The sequence below is a fragment of the Heteronotia binoei genome, chromosome 6 (assembly GCF_032191835.1).
Source record: "Heteronotia binoei isolate CCM8104 ecotype False Entrance Well chromosome 6, APGP_CSIRO_Hbin_v1, whole genome shotgun sequence".
Classification (NCBI taxonomy): Eukaryota; Metazoa; Chordata; class Lepidosauria; order Squamata; family Gekkonidae; genus Heteronotia; species Heteronotia binoei.
This window is the reverse complement of record NC_083228.1, coordinates 78615801-78635407: the sequence shown is the minus strand read 5'-3', so window position 1 is coordinate 78635407 and position 19607 is coordinate 78615801. Positions and strand designations below refer to the sequence as shown.

The following is a 19607-nucleotide window of genomic DNA, read 5'->3' as shown; positions in this document are numbered from 1 at the left end:
CCTGCTTGCAGCCATGCTTTGGATGTGGGTGGGATGAGGACAGCTTAAACTGAGCAAGTGGAAGTAGGCTAAAATGAGGGGGTTCAAAGCTGTGTGCCCACTTTCTTCCATGAGGACTGCTGAGGGCAGTGGCAGGTTCAAGTACTTACCAGGTCGAGGACTTCTTATGGAGCAGGAGTATTCCGTTGAACTTTTGGCTACTGAGGAAGCAATCCTATTTTATAAGATGGCTGCCATTTGCCTCCAAGCACTCCCTGCCCCCCATCCAAAGTGATATGGTGCTTCAAAATAGCCAAGTGGCTGGCCTGATCTTCCTCATGCAAACATCTCAAACAAAGTCTCAAGCCCTTTAGATCATCTTAGTATATTCCAAGTGTACAGTAGGGATGAACAAAATGCTCCATACCAAAGATCGGCCAAAGGCAAAAGTAAGGGCTGCTTTTCACTTACATAGGAAATGTGTTTACAGTATGGCCATTTTGTGCTACACAATGAATACCCACTAACTTTGAATGAGGATGCATGCTTGTAGACACACAATGGACATACTTGTGATTTCCCAATATGTGTCCACTTTGTGTGTTACAGATGTGTGTTTCCTGTTTGAATATGATGGTGTCCCCAACTTAAACATGCTGAAAAATAGGATTGTTAGTAATAAAAATATGTTATATTAATCATGAAGGAGCCCTAAGTTTAGTAAGAGAAGCTGAACATCTGAAGCAGATGACTGTTTCGTAAGTCAAAGGAGAGGTGGGAGATGGAATGAGAGAGGAAATTTTGCAGATGTCAGCCAACCTGAGCAGGAGAAAATGCCTTTCTCTAATAGAAAATTTCCTTTCAAAACCCTGATATAATCTACTGGTCCATCAATTTACAGGGAAGACTTCCCCCAAGCATTATCCATTTGTTTAGCTGAAATTAGTAAGCCATCCTCTGGTGTCTTCAAGAAAAGAAAAGTCACTCAGATTCTTCAGGAAGCAGCAATTCCTTCCTGACTACACCTGGCCATTGTTGAGACTTCATATTATGCTTATCATTCAAAGCTCTTCATACATTTATCTGGCTCAGCTATGATTAATGATATATTACTGTTTCCCTCAACCGTTCAAGAGACACAGTTTCAAAGTTTCCCTCCCCTGGTGCTTATAAATCTTCATCTTCGAGTGTCTCATGGTAGAAAAGTGGGTTATATATCTAAATATATGTACAATATGATATGCATACTCTCAGCTGTACACTAAATGTATTAACAGAGATCATGGTCCCACTTGCTCTTATACACCCTTGAATGGAAACCGTCCTCTCCCTGATGAGTCAAATCAGAGCATTACAGCCTCTTTGGGTATACCTATTGAGTATTCTGTTCTTTGTGTCTGCCAGTTTTTCTTGGAGCCCCATGATACTACTTTCTGATTGCCCACTTGATCTTGTGCTGCAAAAGAACTTTATGTTCAGGGAAGAAACACAGTTGCTTTTGAAACCTGAGAGTTTCAGCCAGAACAGATGGCACTAGTGCAGGGGTGGCCAACGGTAGCTCTCCAGATGTTTTTTGCCTACAACTCCCATCAGCCCCAGCCAGCATGGCCAATGGCTGGGGCGGATGGGAGTTGTAGGCAAAAAACATCTGGAGAGCTACCGTTGGCCACCCCTGCACTAGAGTAAGTCTCCAGAAGGATGTTTTGGGTGTACCACTGTCAGGACTCCTTGTTTCATGTTGCTTCCCTTCCTTAGGAACAGCCTCTCACCCAGGCCCAGGGTGTCTTGACAGTCCTACTGTCAACATACTGTGTGTGTCCAAAGGACAGTTTTTGAGAGGAATGGATTCCATCTGGTTCCCATCATAATACAGGAGTCTGAATGTTTTGGCACCTGTCTGATCATCCTTCCCATCCCTACCCATCCACACCATTGCCATTGTGGTATATAATCTATTTTCATTTCATTTTTCATTTTATTCGATTTATATCCCGCCCTCCCCACCGAGGCGGCTCAGGGCGGCTATTGAATTTTGAACACAACAGGGAGGCATATGATGCATCTGCAACAGAAAAAAGAAGATACTTGAAGGTATCAACTTGTCTTGTTTCCTGTTTAACTCACAAGTGAGTGGCATTTTGGAACCAATCTGACATACAGCTCCAACAGTGAGATGAAGCATAGTGACTATCACATAGCTACATACACCTGAGAATGGAGTAAGTGGCCAGGGCTGGAACCAGACAGCTGGTATGGGGGAGGCAGGGACAAGAGAGTGCAGCAAGAGTTCCAAGTTATGGCAGATTTAAATGACTGACCTCTGAACCTTCTGGACTTGGTATGGGTTTAACTGGCTTCAACTGCCAAAGCATCGGGGAATCCAACAACAGATTGTGGGCACAATTTAGGTATAACTTAAAGACAGGATACCCTGGTTCAGGGCAGGGGTTTTGTCTATGGCAAAAGTGGCCAACTAGCAGCCATTGGCATGGAACTGGGAAAGTAATCAAATATAGCTAAAACTGAAGAAGTCACAAGAAATTCTAATTTCTTTATAAACCAGTGTGCTGTGAAAAGGCAAGAAAGAGGCATATGGAATCAACACAAGGGGTAGTGATTGGAAGTAGAGCTAAAAGGGCTCGGTAGCCATAGATGTGTGTGCTTGAGTGGACCACATGAATAAGCGCCTGTAGCTGTATGCACTAGCTGTTGCTGTGTGTTTGCTGCACAAACTTCATGAGAATGTGTTTTTATCATTCTAAGCTGTGTGTATGTTGGTTTGGCCCATAGAAATGAACTGTTGGGTGGATTTTGCTCCACCTTAAATTAGCCACCAGTGGTTCTCAGAGACCTGTAAATGGACAGGAGGCTGGCAGCACCTGGCTTTACTTAGGGCTGCCAGCCTCCAGGTGGTGGCTGAAGGTCTCCTGGGATTACTGATCTAGAGGTGACAGAGATCGGTTCACCAGGAGTAAATGGCTGCTTTGGAAGGTAGATTCTATGGCATTATACCTCACTGAAGTCCCTCCCCTCCCCAAACTCCACCCTCCTCAGTCTCCACCCCCAAAATATCTAGTTATTTTCTCAACCCAGAGCTGGCAATCCTGTCTACCACACTAACCAGTTTGCTCTGCTGTATCCTGGGCATTCAGGCTGTAGTTTCATGAAGTATCCATGAATCGGAATAGGCATGAACCAAAATTCATTACAAATTTTGCCCTGTTCATGGTTCACGAACTGAAGGTCTTGACAAGTCTACCATCATGAACTTTTTAAGCAGTTGATGGCAGTTTGTGGTGGTTCATGGATAGAACAGTAGGGCTGATACCAGACAGCCAGTTCGGGGTGGCTTGAAGCCGCCCCAAAGAGAACCAGCCAGAAATTGAGCGCCCCGGAGTTCCTGACGGCACTCAGGAAAGGGGTGGGCCATGAGTGCACAAGGAGCGTCTGGAATTCTCTCCCATCCTGGCAGCGGCTCCCTGGGCGCCTCCCAGCTTTCCGGACGGCCAGGGAGGCCCCAGTGAAAAGGTACCACTTTGCAAGTGGTGCCTTTTTGAGCCGGCTCCTGGCAAGCCTGTGATGAGACTGGGGCAGGACACGGGCGGCAGGCAGGTGTGGACATGCTTTTTTAATCCACCTGCCTCCCGTCCCCTGGGTGGCTTTAAATGCCCATCTGGTATCGCCCAAACACCTGCTTTCTGTTTCCCCAAAAGCCACAGAAACAGCTGAGCAGGAGGAAGTGCATCCCAAACGTTCAGCTATTTTTCAGGCTTTCTTCTGCAGTCCCTTTAAAGGGGAAAGAAAGCTCAAAACAACTGAGCAGCAGGGAGCATGCTTCTCCCCATCACGCAGCTTTTATTGGGGGGGGCTTTCTGAAAACCCCATTTAAAGGGACTGTGGTCCTTTTCAACGGGGTTTGCAGGACCACAAACAGGGTTCAGTTTGCAAATGAACATCACAGACATGAACTGCATTTTTCCAGTTTGTGCCCATCCCTATGGTGAACGGTGATATATGGGCCCAGGAGCACAGCCTGAGAAGTGTGCAAGCAATTACTCATTTCCTTTCTACTACACAGCACATTCCTCCCTGTTACCATTCATCAGTGTGATGGCAACAATCAAATATGGTGTCAGTGCCCTCTAGAGGACAAAATCAGAACAGCTTCTGTTTGCAAGAATGCCCACAGGGGAGATAATGCTACATCCAGCCCAGTATCCTGGTTCTTATAGGGGCCAGTCAGAAGCCTCCAGGATGCCCACAAGCAGAGAATGAAATTGCAGCTCTTCCTTGCTATTGCCCCTGGCAACTGGCTGCAGAGGTGTGCTGCCTTGAATGAGGAGAATTAATTTAGTTAGGATGGCTAATAGACCATAGATTTATCAAGTACCCATTTAAAACCTTATGTTAGACACCATTAAATCATGAGGCATCAGATTCCATAAATTATTATTGTATTGCCTAAAAAAAGTGCTGGTTTCCTGTCCCAAATGTACTACCCATCAACCAAATTCTCACCGAATTCTACTAGTATGGAAAAGAATCATAACACCCCCCTTTTAATAATCAGTTTCCTAAAGTTTAAAAAATCAAATTCTTTAGCTTTTTCACATATGGAAAATGTTGTTGCCCAGTTTTTCACCTTACAAATCTATAGAATCCTTTCTAGGATTGAGTGATAAGAATTCTACATGGTTTTTCAAATATAACTACACCATAGCTTTATACAAGAGCGTTAAGAAACTGGTGGTTTTATTTTTAATTCATTTCCTAATAATTAGTAGCATGAAATTTGTGTTTTTTACTGTTGCTGCTCACTGAGCTGGCATTTTCATTAGGCAATTCACCACAATCCCAAGATTTTTCTTCCTGGTTAGTTACCAGCAGGTTGGACCTCATCAGTGCATATTTGAAGGAAGAACAAAGTTTGAGCCCAGTGGCACCTTTAAGGCCAATGAAATTTTGTTCAAGGTATAATCTTTTGTGTAGAGGCACACTTCTTCAGATACATGGCTACCCACCTGAATCTATGTGGAGCAAGGTTTGGTTTTGTTTTATTTTTTGCACCAATGTGCATCACTTCACACTTACACTGAAATTAATTTGCCATGTTATTGTCCATGAGTGGCAGAAAGGCAGCAATCCACCAGCAGCATTTTGCTTTAGAGGCAAGCGGCACCAGGCTGAGTACCTGGCTGAATACCCAAAAGATGCTCCTGGACACCCTCTCCAATATCCAGAGGTTCACTTCCCAACCTCTCTCTTTGCTGTCACCATGAGCACACACCCTTTTCACCTTCTCCTCCATGCAGAAGCACCTTCCTGAGGTGCTGGAGACCTTATTCTTTCACTGCTCATACCTGCTGGACTTCCTCTACTACCTCCAAGGGTTGGCCAGTTGACACAACCCTTGCAACTACCATCAAATCCACCATGCCCTTTTTCCTTGTTGAAAACTTCCTTTCCCTATCTCAGATCCCCGTTTCCCCCCCCCCCCCACACACACACACACACAACAGTGAAAGCGGCCATGGATCTTGCAAGTGAACTCAGTAGGCAAATGCTTTCTGAGCTCATTGGAGAGTTGTGCTGCCATGGTGGTGCAGCCCACCATTGCCTTGGGTGCCAGCATGTCTGGCCAATGAACCCAAACCGAACCATCCAAATACCAGGCTGGATTGAGGGTGGTTTGCAAACAACATGATTGCCTGACTCATGGTTCACAATCCAACAAACCAGCCTGGTTCAGTTTGTCATTCAATTCGTGCCCATATCTACTCCTAAGCTAAGGAGCCTGTCCTATTTTAACATCTAATAGGGCATGTATATATAGAGAGAGAGAATTTGTTTTTCCCATTTCTTTTGTATTCCTTGCTCAATTTGGTGCAGTGAAAAAGTATGTTTGCAAACATTTTCTTTTTAATAAACAATTTATAATGTTGGGTGCTGGCCATGGTTCTCTGTACCACATAGACCTCCACTGTCTTGGATATGCCATTTTAAAAGGCATGCTGTGGGGAAAGTAGACAGCAAGTGGCCATTCCTCCAGGGGCATGCAAGACAGTCAATTGTCCCTGTGGCAGCCAGGCTCTGGGCTTCAAGAGACACAGAGGTAAGCCCTTTGTTTGGTATACTAGAAGTGTACTAGAATAAAGCAAACTTGGAAGGGAAGCTGGGAGTCCTGACCCTCCCTGTGGTTATTCCTGCCAAAGGTTATGTGGTGGTGGCAGGCTATCCAAGAGTGAAAGAGAGGCAAGGTGGAAATGGGGCCTGTAGGGCAGAGCAGGCATGTTCTGCCACATGGGCCATTAATTAGAGACCAAACATGGATTCCAGCTGCAAGTTTACTAGAATAATGTAAACATGACTGTAGACTGGTGAATTTCAGAGCCCAAACATCATCTCTTTGGCCCCAGTGCAAACATCACAAACAGATAAGCCAGTTCATGAGCCATGAAATAAACGTTTATACTTTCTTTCTGAAATGACATAAAAAGACCATATGATGGTCATGGGCCCCTCACAGCTTGCAGACCTCTGTAACAAACACCCATTTCTTTCTCCTGTTCTTTTATATTTGGGCCTTGGAAAATCCACATGATGGCTCCTCCAGACAATACCTCTTATTCAGAAAAGGTGCTAAATGGAAAATGCAGTCTTCTCTGGGCCCTAGGATCAATCACAGATAATCCCCCAGTTAGGCCAGAGAGCCCATGTTTCCATCTAAATAAGGCAAAAAGAAGCCAGGAAAAGCAAGAAGTAGGGAACCTTGTCACCTGGTAGAGATGTTCTCCTGGTTGATGTTGTTAGCTTAGAGCTTGGTTTGCACTGCAGAAGGGGGCTGCTGCTTTTGGAATAAAGTCCACACAAGGTTTATTAGTTTTAAGGGTGATGGATTGAGCTGGAGCAAGAAATCCTAGAAGGCTTACTGGTCACAGTCTTGTTGGGGTCATTTTTATTAAGAAAATGGCACTTCCAAAGCTGTGGCCATTTATTTCTTTTCTGTTATCTGAAAACAGCTAGCCTGCATTCAAACAAGGGTTGCCTTTAGATGTTACTAAAATGGTTTCACTCCAGTCTAAACAAGTGAAAACCCACCATAACAATCTTCACCTAGATATTAGTTAATATAGTAGGTATTAGTACCTATCACAGTCATCTCTGTCATTCCCCTCTCATCTAGGTGCCTACTGTGATTTTCCTACTTGCTGCAGATGCTGGCTGTCAATACATGTGTGTTTGTGGAAGTAATGGAAATTATGGAGCTGATTGTCAAGAAGCTTAAGGCTGGCAGTGTGACATCATGAAGCTGAGATTGTGCTGATAGATCTCTAATCAACACAGCATGCACAAAGCATCACGATGCCTGTAATGCACACTGATTATCATACAAATAATATCTGTTTGCTAACAGCTAGATCCATAATCCAGTTAAGCCAATACATTTGGATTTAAGCTTCTTTTAGTCACAAAATGAAATTAGCGTAAGCGGACTGGGCTGAGCTGAGGCCAACAGGATGGGTGACTTGATTTACAGCTCAGATCAGGTTGACACAGGTTTGTGATACTAATGCTTTTTCAATGATGTCACAGTTATCTGATCACATATCTTTAATTTGGCATATTACAATAGTTCCCAGCATCAAACCCAGTTCTGCATTTACAAGAATTACAGGGTCATATATAATCTTGTGTCAAGCAAAGGTTCACAATTAGTATGTCAGTTTGCCACACACAAATGTGATGTGTATGTAGAGAATGCCGTTCTACGGGTCAGTGTTTCTTCCCTTTCCCCAGTTTAACAAAGTGAAGGACACTTCTAATAGGAAGTGAGAATCCAGAGGTGCACACCTCTGTCAATGCCCTTCTACAAATGACCTAGTTTTTTAAAATATACACAGAGGTTTCAGGAGAAATACCAGTACTAACATCTTGAAATTCCAAGTCCAATGCCTCCTTCATTCTGTTCCAATTCATTTCCTGCTGATCTTGTGCAATATCCTCATTCTTTGACTGCAGTCATTTAAGCCAGTCATACTAAGGGCTGGAGAAAGTTTTCCCCCAGTGGATGGCACTAAACACCACAGCACTGACTCTGAAGACTTGTAGAAAGAGCAACTGAAAAGAAATGGAGACTCCAATGATCCAGGTCTCCTGGAGCCTCCTCTGGCCAGGTTAGTAGGTCTGCAGATCTCTTTGAGGAGTCGCTCTCTATTAGATCACTTTTCTCAAATAAGGCTAGGTTTCTGCAATATCATACCTCACACAGTGCACTAAGCTATTAAATGGAGCTCCTTACCCTGCAGTAGACTTCAGCCCCAGGTGTATATTCTGTGTATAGGCTGCTCTGTTAGCTCTTTTTCAATTATACATGAAAACTCAAGGACATTTGTTTGCTGACTCAAGTTGCCAAGACCAGGTAAATGTTTTGCCTTTGTAAGAGGTTAGTAAAGCTGATGCCTTATGTAGGGAAGGATGAGTAGTAGTCAATTCTGCTTACACTCTGTTTGCCATATGCAAACAGGGAGCCAGTCTTTAGATTCATTCCTGGTTGCTTGTTATATTGTTTCATTGTGTACCTTCCTAATGATATAGTTCAGTGTAACTGATTTTTTGTACATGTGCATTCCCAGACAACACAGTTGAGTTATTTCCCCCACTCCTCCTGTGTTTCTGCTCCACTCAGCAGACAATTGTTTTAAAAGGTTGCTTTTCCTCCACCACCACTTCAGGACAGTTTTCTCAATCATTTCCTTGCCTCTTTATTGTGGAGATATAAAGGGGAAGGTGCAGCTCCTTGCATCTGTGCAACAAAAAAGGGCAAACTCAGAGGTGGACAAACTTGCTTAACCACATAGAATAAACATCAGATGTTTGAGAACTGCAAGACATAAACATCGAAGGAAGGAAAGAAAGAAGGAAATAGATTGGGGAGGGGGAGAAAGAGGTGGAAAGAAAGCTTCAACTTTCTCCAAGCCAGCTGGTAGGGCAGTGGAGACTACGAGAACCACGCAATATATGTAAAAGAGCCATATGTGGCTCCCAAGCCATAGTTTGGCCACCCCAGGGCTAGCTACTTACTTTTATACATATGAATGGCAATGAATCATTGATAAGAACATGAGTTTGTACTACTGCAATAGCAACTGCTGATTTTTTAAAAGCTTGGAAAAAACCCCAGCTGGAGGGAGGATGACAGCACAGAGGGATTGAGACAAGAGAAGTCAAGGAAAACTTCCATGTGGATGTTCCATGGTCACTGTGAATGCTCTACATTAAATTACATGCACATGTGAAAGCAGCCCTTTCTCTGTACATCTACGTCAGGGCTCCCCAACAAGGCTTCCATGGATACCATGGCACCCTCAGCAAAAGTCTTTAGAAAGTGGGAGGGGTCCAGTCTTCGGTGATTAATGAATATTGTCTCTCAGCGAGTATTCCCCTGCTGGATCCTAGGAGTAGGGATTCTTTAAATATGAGTATAATCTTAGAACAGATTTATGTGGCAATTAACTCATTAAAAACAGGCTCTGCACCCGGTTTAGATGGGATCACACCAGAGTTTTACAAGCTTTATAAAGATATTTTGTCCCCCGTTTTCTTCCTCTATTTAATGAGATCATGGAGGGGGTGCTCCATTGCCTTTTTTTTGTTGTTGGAAACTGAATTAATTTTAATATCCACAGCAAATAAAGATCCCACATTTAGGGAATCTTATTGCTTGATTTCATTGATAAATACAGGCCATAAAATCTTTACTAATTAGCTTTCAGACTGACAGCTTGTATTCCAACATTAATAAGTCTAGATCAATAAGGATGTATTCCTAAATGTTTTATTTCAGACACAAGAAAGTTGTGGGTTTTCTGTTTAATTAAAAAAGGTGGAATTAACATTAATAGTTCTGGTTCTTTATAAAGCCTTTCATTCAATTAATTTGGATTATTTTAAAAAGATATTATTTCTTATGAATTTGGAAATAAATTTAATAATACAATTTTGGCTATTTATTCACCATATAGTGCTAGCATAACAGTGTTTCTGGCTTAGTAAATATTAATTGTGGTACAAGACAAGGATGCCTACTCTCCTTTCTGCTTTTCATTTTAGCTTTGGGCCCTTTGGCTAATAAATTGTCTGGTTATCACAGTTGAGCAAGGAATTTTGATGCAAAATTCACAGCATCTTTACTGGCTAGCAGAAAAACAGAATAAGCATAGGAGATATGATCAGATCCAAGAAAGATACCAGCAGCAGCTTCTCTCACTGGTGTCAGAGCAGAAGTATGAAACCTGAGTCCAGTCAGTATTACGAGTATTGAATTGCACTGGCCTATGTGACCCTGAAGGTGTAAGTCCCAGAGGAATATGAACATTTCTTCACTTGGGAGGGGAAAAGTCACAGGTGCATTCACACATGCCTTTATGTCATTCGGTTTTTTCAGCTGTCGAAAGGTGTCACTTGGTAACTCACAGCTGAAAGTGTGAACTGGCTTGCTTAGGGAATATTGTGTTTGAGCTGAGCTGAATGTTCTGTCAGTGGCATTTTGATCTGTGATAAGTGTTTCACACATGCAGTTGATGGCCATGCATGTGAGAACTCATTCACAGAATCACAAAGTGGAGTGCAGGTGAAAGCACTCAACAAACATGAGTTGCCTGTCACCTTCCTTGATGGTTACATAGCTGTTAACATAGTTTATATAGCTGTTTCTAGTTGGCTGATTACAGTGCTGGTGTTCTCACAAAAACAAGATATAAAGTCAATGGATTTCATTGGTCCTTTACACCTAGAGTCTTGTATGCAGCAGCCAGCTGTGAGTGGACATATCCATGCACATGTCATATATGGTCAATTATATCAGTTTTGATAATGTCCTCCATATCTGGAGAGGACAGAGATAAAGAAACTTGGATTCTGTCTTCGTGTAGACTGAACTTCACATGAATTGAGCCCAATCAGTTATGTCAAATCCATGGTGACCATCTGCTAGGGAATGACCTGATTGAGCAAAGGCCACCATGGACATAACCCTTGGTGCTAGAAGCAGGGCTTTTTATCCCACTCAGCATCCATCTCTGTGTGTGCAGGTAACATCAAAAGCATTCTACATGTGATAACCTGCTTCTGCACCTGAATCAGCTTTGCTAGCTTAGAACTATTGACTACACACAAGTACATTGTCACAGCCAACTCAAGCAGCAGGCCAATTGAACATCAGCTGCATTGCAACATTTGAGCAATTTTTTAAACAGCAGACAATAACTGATGCAACCACAATGTGGAAATCTGTATTGATTTAGGAGCTTTGTTAGTATCAAGAAACAAACATCCCTCTGCTTTGCTCATAAATTCAAAGATATAACTATATCTCAACTGATCATTAATCTAGTAACTGGGCCAAAATGTAGCTCTGGTTAGTATAGACAAAACAATTAAAATTTGGGTGTCACCACATTCTACTGACAGTAGAATTTGGGTAGAAATTAGGGGGCCCTTTAAAGCAGAACTAAAATTGTAGAGCTATTTACTGAGATCTGTATTTTTAAAACATGGCATGGTGCTAAGTGCCATAGGTTAGATATGACTATGCCCAACTTAGAGATTCACCCTCCTTTTTCTTTGTCCTTTTTGCCAGAAGAAACAGGACTGTGGTAATATAGCATTGCCAGCTAGGGGAATATTGAATATGAAGGCAGTCTTCATTCTCACAATATAACTCATAGGAACCACTACTTCTAACAATTTATGTAGCCTTGAGACTACAAAAAAGCACATGGCTGTGAAAGAAATACATGCAAGCATCCAAATGTACCATTTATGAAGAAAACCACATTGGTAGACTCTCACTTGCCATTTATTGTCAGGAGTTTCCATATGGAGATGGAGGTGTACAACCAAGACCAGATCCAAATGGCATTTATGATGTCCAAAACATGGCATGGTGAGTGACTGCTCAAGGCATCTGGTCACAGAGGAATGTTTACCCAGGTTCACAATGGCCAAACCTCCATACATTTGTCTTCCTCCCTGCAGCTCTCTTCCACCCCAAATCTCTGCCTACTCAAAGGAGGTCCCATTCTGAGATCAAGTTGTCTGGAATATTAATGAAGGAGCTGAGTTTGCCCAGACCAAGCATTCAGTTATTTTCCCATCTTCTCCTAGTGGGACATCTCAGAAGGAAATCCTCCCCCATGATTCTACAAGTCTCTCTCTCCCACATTAGACATGAACTGTTCTTTTCTGTGGCAATCTCAGCAATAAAATCTGCCCATGTCTGAGGTTTGCAGTGTATGAGAAGTTGGAAGCATCTAAGGAGCTGGAAGAGGTGGACGTTGTTCACTATTTGGATAAATGTCCTTGGGGTGATCTGATACAGTCCTCTGCCCTTGCTTTACCATCTTGGTTCACAGAGTGACACATGGGGACTCAGAGAAGTTGTACTGTGGCCCCACCATTGACAGAGACTAATACACATGTGGGGCCCAGTGAGCTATTTACAAAGGGATAGGGAGGGAACATGCAGCAAGAAAACAACCTGTGCATGCAAAGAGATATGGTGATATTGTTGAATACTAGTATGGATGGGGAACAGGAGTGCTAAGTGCCATAGGTTAGATATGACTATGCCCACCTTAGAAATTCACCCTCCTTTTTCTTTGTCTTTTTGCCAGAAGAAACAGGACTGTGGTAATATAGCATTGCCAGCTAGGGGAATATTGAATATTTACACACATGTTTGAAAGATGATCAGTGGGCTGGTCAAATAATGACAAAAGCTCCCCACCCACCCTGCACCTTCAGCATCTCCCATCTTCTAGTAACCTCCATGATGGCAGAATACACTAGAATCCACTGGAATTAGTCAGAGCTGGTATGGTGCAGTCTTCCAAATTCAGAAGAATTGACAGTCCTCAGCTGTACCTATACTTCTGCTCCACTGGAGGGCCCAGTGGAATCTCCCACTCGACTCTGGCCTCATATATTCAACCATTCCTTTCTAGTGCCCTGGAAGGATGCAGAACACAGGATATGTTCTGTAATACCTGAAAACAAGTACTGCCCTGGCATTCATGAGAGGGTATGCTGTTACCAACACAGATACCCACACTGTACAGCATAGTTATAGGGGATAGTGTGGACACCTGCAGAGGCAGAATTATAGCACCATGGGCACTGAGTACTTTGAGCATATGTCATACCTGAAGTGCCAGGAGAATGGCATGCAGAGCAGCAAGCAAAGACAGGAACTAGGATGCTGTCAGTGCAAACTCAGGTGAGAACTGACTGCTGGTGCTCAGCGAAAGGACTTAAAGGGGCTCCCAGACACCATCCCCCTCCCCAACCCAGCTCATCATGCTGGACTGATCATCATTGGTTGCTCAACCTTTAGCAAAAGGGCACAGTTAGTCAGGTGATGTGCCCAAGGCTCAGGTGAACAGAACTTGGACAATGACACATCTGGGCAAGAATGAGCATTGACACTTCTAGGGGATAGAAGAAAACCCGGGGAGTGGGAGAGCCGTCTCCCCAGAAGCCCCCAAGAAGCATCCCCACCCCAAGGTGTCAGGATCCCAGGCACTGACCGTGGGCTTATGTGGGTGTGAGCTCCATTTGGGCAGAGCTGACTCATCCCTGATGGATGACCTTGCCCTTGCTGGTTGTTACAAACCCCAGGGGTGTCACAACACTCTTTGGCATCCTGACCCCCCTGGGGGAGCTCAGAAGCGGGTGCTCTGATAGCGCAGTCTGCGGATCTCGGAGACACCATCATCCCGGCAGTACAAATCCCTGCCAGGACTCTCTGCCAGTCACCGACCCCCTGTGCCCCCACCCCCACCACCAGCACTGCTGCTGGTGCTGCTGGAGCTGCCTGAGCTGGAGCTGCTGCAACGGTCCTCGTAGATGGAGATCTCAATCTGAAGGCAGGAGGTTAAGGACAATGGAGGAGAAAGTGGGACTCTCCCCCCCCCCTCCACTCAACTAAATAGGCTTACTCTCCAATATAAGTACAGCTTTATTGCATGATATCATTGTGACTGGCTGTTAAACCTACTGCAGTTATTATTATTAGTGGTGGTAGTAGTATTAATTTAATACTACTTTTCACTGAGAATGAAGGCAAATTACAAACTATGAAAAGCAATTCACTCAAACAGCAAATATCTCCAATAAATAATGCAGTGGGACTAGGATTACAGAACTGGAAAGCAATGCATTGCAAACCTGTCTAAGGCATGATGACATACCATAATGAAGAAAGGGGGTTACCCAGGTAGAGGACATTTCAAGAAAAAAAGGGAAGCGATCCATACAATAAGCACTGCAAAAGACTACAGTGATGTACCTTACTGAAGCAACCTCCTGTGCAGTTCTATTATACTACCATTTTATTCCCTTCATAAAAATGCCCTCTGGGACATTTGAAGCCTTAGACATTTTGGTATGTGCTGCACAAATCCAGAATGACAGCCCACTTTTCAGGCAGCTGCTTGTGTGCTTGGTCTATCCCTCTTACACACTCAGTCTGTGTCACACCCATACCACTGAATGATCAGGAGAGAGAGGGTAAAAAAAAAACACAATGAATCCTCTCAGACCTTTCTGGTTCCCCTGCCAAGCTACCTATAACGGTCTTACAGTCATTTACATTCATAGCAGCCAAATCCCACCCCCAGTCAGTCTACTCATTTCCCCACAAGCTTCCTCAGCTTATCTCACTTCATTGGTATGTTTCTCAATGAGCATAAGCCATTGCTCAGTAGTCCAGAGGAGTGAGAAGAACTGTGTGGGCTCAGTTGTCATTTCCCCAATATTGCTTTTCCCCACCACTTACTTAAATAGCAAAACTGTACGCCCTTGCGAGGTGCAGCACAACATGGCATTCATCTGTATTCATGCTGAGTTGGGAACTTTTTCTAATAATATGAAAGCAAGTGATAGACACTTCCTCTTTTTTCACTTTCCCCCACCATTCAAGCACTACTCTAATTGCTCCCTTTAACTACATCTTTTATGAGTCAAATAATCCAAATTTATTTAGGATACAAGCCTACACTGGCATTGGAGTAAATTCTGCTGAATTCAGTATGTACTTAATATGTGAATGAATGCATTGAGATTTCCTGTACATTTTTACCTCTCAATAATTCTTAAAGCTTTGCATTGTTGAAGGCTGGTGTGCAGCTTCTTGATGTACTCAATAAACTATCCATCCTGATTCTACAACATTTTTTTTTAGAGTGGGGGGGCTTTGGAACAAAAATCTCTGCAAGGTTGAAGGTAGAGCTGAGGGAGTAGCGGACTAGATCTGACACATATACAAGAGCTAGAAATTGGGGCTAGGTTTCACATTTGGACAGCCAGGAAGGATACAACCCGCATGCCTCGTTCCACTGGATCTGTCAACAACAACCCCCGGGGAGCATAGATTTTCTCATTCTGCTCCTGGATGTACTTAGAGATCCTCTTCAGAACCTAGGGAGAGAATCAGAGAATCATTCAGCAAAGGTGATGTTCAGTGAATGACCTTAAAGAATAAGATACTCAAAATGGGGAAGAGGATTCCTTTAACTGGACAGTCTGAAGTTGTCATCTGCTTCCAAACTGAAAGAGAGATTCATGAAGCCTAAATTATTCACCAACAGAAGCTCATATTGGCTGAGGTACCCCATTCCCATCTTTGACCCATGGTCATTTCTCTGATTCCTTACTGCCTAGCTGCTTTGACACTTACTCCTAATATTTACTTCAGGGCAATTTCAAATATATGCTTTATTCTCTTCTGTGCTATTTACTTATGTGCTGTCTATTCTCTTCTGTGCTATTACTGCAGTGCATTTTGAATATACAGGAAAACAGGTCTTAAGCAACTGAAGGCAAAGCAAGAAGGTGTATTTACATTCATTTGGGTTACAAAAACTGGAAACATGGCAGTTGGTTTTTCTAGCCCTGAAAAAAATGAACGATGGGAAATCTCACAGACAGTCTGGCACAGAGAGCATTCCTTAAACTTGAATCAGAGAAAGCTTGTCAGTTTAAATCACATTATTTTCCATTTGAATGTTTTCAATTATAGAACCATGTATAATTATAAAGTGGCTGCTCCATGTATTAATCACAAAAACAGACTACCCACAGACAATGCAGTGGAGTTTAAATGGTTGATAGATTTCCCAAATATGAAGAAAATATAACTTTGTAGATTACTGAGAGAGAGAGAGAAATTTGGTGAGGACTGACTGGGTTGGATCCAATTGGCTTTTCTGCTACCAAAAAGGTTATTTGTGGGACCTGCATGGACAGAAGCCATGTGGAATGGGGATTGTAATAAGGAAGAGAACTGGGTGAGATTGACTGAAAAAGCTGGTGGAATTTAATTCATTCTTTTCTCCTAAAAGGACAGAATGTTGAGAGCTGCTGAGAGTCCAATAAAGAACAAGAGGGCACGGATTGTAGACTATGAGGGGCAGCTGTGTTCAAGCCCCACCCCCAGATTTCCCAGAGGAGGCAATGCCCCCCCCCCCTCAGCTGCCAGGTAGCATAATGAAGCTGCTTTAACTTAAACTGTGCCTCTCATTCTCAGAGGCAGCCCTGCCACTAGGCAAATTAGGCATTTGCCTATGGTACCAGACCAGGGGGGTGCCAAATTGGGCCCTCCCCCCTCCTGGTGTCCTAGTCAAATGCGAGGGCTGTCCTGCTGCCCCCCACCCTCTCTTCCATGGCACTACCCTGCAGTGTCATAACCCACCACCCACATCCTTCCACCTCCTCCCCCAGGGCACATGCATTGAAGTAGGACAGGGAGGGTGCTGGAATGGCTCCCGGTCTCTGTTCTGTGCAGAGAAGTTGTATGCTGGCTGGCTTCGCTCCACCTCCCTTCCAACTGGAAGGGAGGCAAAGTGAAGCTGGCTGGTGCACAACTTCTCTGTGCAGAACAGACACGGGGAGCTGCCCTGGTGCCCTCCATGTCCCTACGTGCACCCCCAGGGGCAGGTGGTGGCACCTCAGAGGAGGGCAGTGGGCAGTTTGGGCAGTGTGCCCCAGGACTACCCCTGCTCATCCTCTCCACTTGCACAGAGGCTGCCAACTCAACTCCACTTTTCTTACTTTGGGACATTTACTTGCTATATAGGAGCACCCCACACACACTGCCTTCCCTTATTTGTTTCTTTGGAAGTTCTACCTAAAAAGCCCCAACTCTCAACCTGTGGATTTTGGTATCTTGGGACTTGCAACTTTAGTGAAAAAGAAATTGAGGAGATGGGAATATGTCTATCTTTAGGTCTGCTGTTTAAATGCTAGAAGTTAAGGTGATTTTGATATCCCAAGACTTGCAGCTTTAGAGAAAAAGAAATGGAATTTATGGGAATAGCCATCTTTTTTGTCCCTGTGCACTTGCACATGGGTGGTGGTGGCAAAAACTGGTTCACAAAATACAGACAATGAGGTAATTCCACTGTCCTAGATCCTGCTTCAACTAAAATGCTCCCATCATTTCAGGTAAGGGAATCTTTACTGTGAATTTACTGTAGATTCAGAGATGCACTGGAGACCAATGTTCCCTCTAAGCTGCAGAGTCTTGTGAGCAAAAATTCTACTTTATGAGCTACAGGTATTAAAGTTGTGAGCTACTGGCATTAAAGCTGTGAGCTACTGCATAAATGATTGTGTTCTGGGGTCATCCTTCCTGAGCTAAGCCAAAAATGTGTGAGCTGGAGGCTAAAAATCTGTGAGCTAGCTCACACTAACTCAGCTTGAGGGAAGACTGTTGGAGATTCATATTGAGCATCCAGTATGCGCATGGTGTAGTTGTTAGAGTGCTGGTCTAAGACTGGAGAGACTAGAGTTCAAATCCTCTCTTAGCACACTATGTGATATTGGGCCAGTCACACACTCAGCCTAAGTTGTGAGGAAAAGAGGGAAGAGAGGAGGAAATATTTCCTTTCATATATGAATGGCAAAAAAAATCTGAATTGGGATTCATTCATGCATTTTTACGTACATTGGCTACCTGGTCAGAGAAGCTGAACTGGGATTCATTCAGTGGCCAGGCTGTCAATCTGATCTTGTGTACTTTGTGGTGGACAAAGCAAGTCTACAGCTAGGGACAGATATATATAGTAGCCTTTGATCAGCGATAAAAGCGTTGGAAACCAAATTTGTCTGGGCCAAAAGGGAGTGATCAAGATACACCGTGTATTGTTTTCTCCTCCCAGATTCTGGTCAACACCTTGTAAATAAGTGGGAATGGTGAGAGCCAGTTTGGTGTAGTGGGTGAGTGGACTCTTATCTGGAAGAACCAGGTTTGATTTTTGAGAAACATAGAACAGAGTGCCTGTCCATCTGATATGAACTGCATCCCCTAGAGAAAGATAGTTGAAGCCCACCCTGGAACAGAATGCTGGAGCTTCTGTATTGTTGCAGGTAGCATAAAGGTCCAGTCTTGAAAAACCCCACTGTTGGAAACCCGGGAGGATTTAATTTTCCCCTAGGGACCACTCATGTTCAGATTGTCCCATCCTGCTGAGAATATTAGGGCATAATGTATTGCACTTAACTCAAAGAGATTAATATGTAAATCCCTTTCTTCTGGTGACCACCCATTCCGAACCAAAAGTGATCCATAATGTCCTCTCCAACCCTGCAACGATGCATTAGAGTGACAGAAATTTGAGATGCCCTACCCCTGAATGGCACTCCAGTTAGGAAGTTTTAACACACCTCCACCTCACGATCTGAGTTCGATTCCAGTGGAAGCTGGGTTCAGGTAGCTGGCTCATGGTTGACTCAGCCTTCCATCCTTCCTAGGTCGGTAAAAGCTTGCTGGGGGGAAAGTGTAGATGACTGGGGAAGGCAATGGCAAACCACCCCGTAAAAAAGTCCACCATGAAAACGTCATGATGCAACATCACCCCAGAGTCGAAAACGACTGGTGCTTGCACAGGGGACTACCTTTACCCTTTTACTATGGTCCTAGGTACCATGAACCTATTACATTGAACACACATAGTGGGACAAAATTGACTTTAAAACCAGTTTTTTAAAATTTGCAAGCAGGCTGTAGCTGTGGTAGAGGCCATTAGACTTAGCTTCTGAAAGAACAGGGCTGACTGAAACCTATTGTTAGAGAGACGCCCAAGCAATGCCTTAATTTGTAAAGCTCTATCAACTGGTAGAAAGGCTATAGCCTTTTAGTGCCGCTGACTTCTCATCCAGGGCCATGGCTTTAGCACTTGTACTGAGAAGGCACACTTGGCTGTGCTCCACAGTCCTCCCTCTTGACACCCAACAGAAGGTTGAAGATCTTCGATTTGAGGGTACAACACTATTTGCTTTGTTGACTGATAATTATTGTCACAAATCAAGAAGAACCAGCAAATAATTCATTCGTTTGGCATCACTGCCAGATCTCTAGAAGTCATACAAATTCCATCAGTCACAGTTCCATCAACCACGTTCTTGGCACTCACACCAGCAGCCTTGCTTGCCACAGCATCCTAAACAGAGACCTTTTTCAGAATTTGCATCACAGGGCAGGTGCAGGACCAGTCATCCCCAGCTTTATCCCCGCTAGCCAAAGAGATGCAGGCAAAACAATGCTCAGGCACTGATAGGTCTACAGTTGC

General features: G+C 43.7%; 1 protein-coding gene across 2 annotated transcripts in view; it reads right to left on the bottom strand.

Moving 5' to 3' along the window:
* Positions 1 to 13475: 13475 nt before the first annotated feature.
* Positions 13476 to 19607, bottom strand: part of GOLGA7B (golgin A7 family member B) — a 50043-nt gene continuing 43911 nt past the window's right edge. For both annotated transcript variants that reach the window (XM_060241870.1, XM_060241871.1), the window contains exons 4-5: positions 15355 to 15456; positions 13476 to 13898 (exon numbers count right to left, since the gene is read on the bottom strand). In XM_060241870.1, coding sequence (XP_060097853.1) covers positions 13791 to 13898; positions 15355 to 15456 — 210 coding nt within the window. In that variant the 3' untranslated portion in view covers positions 13476 to 13790. The remainder of the gene's footprint in view (positions 13899 to 15354; positions 15457 to 19607) is intronic.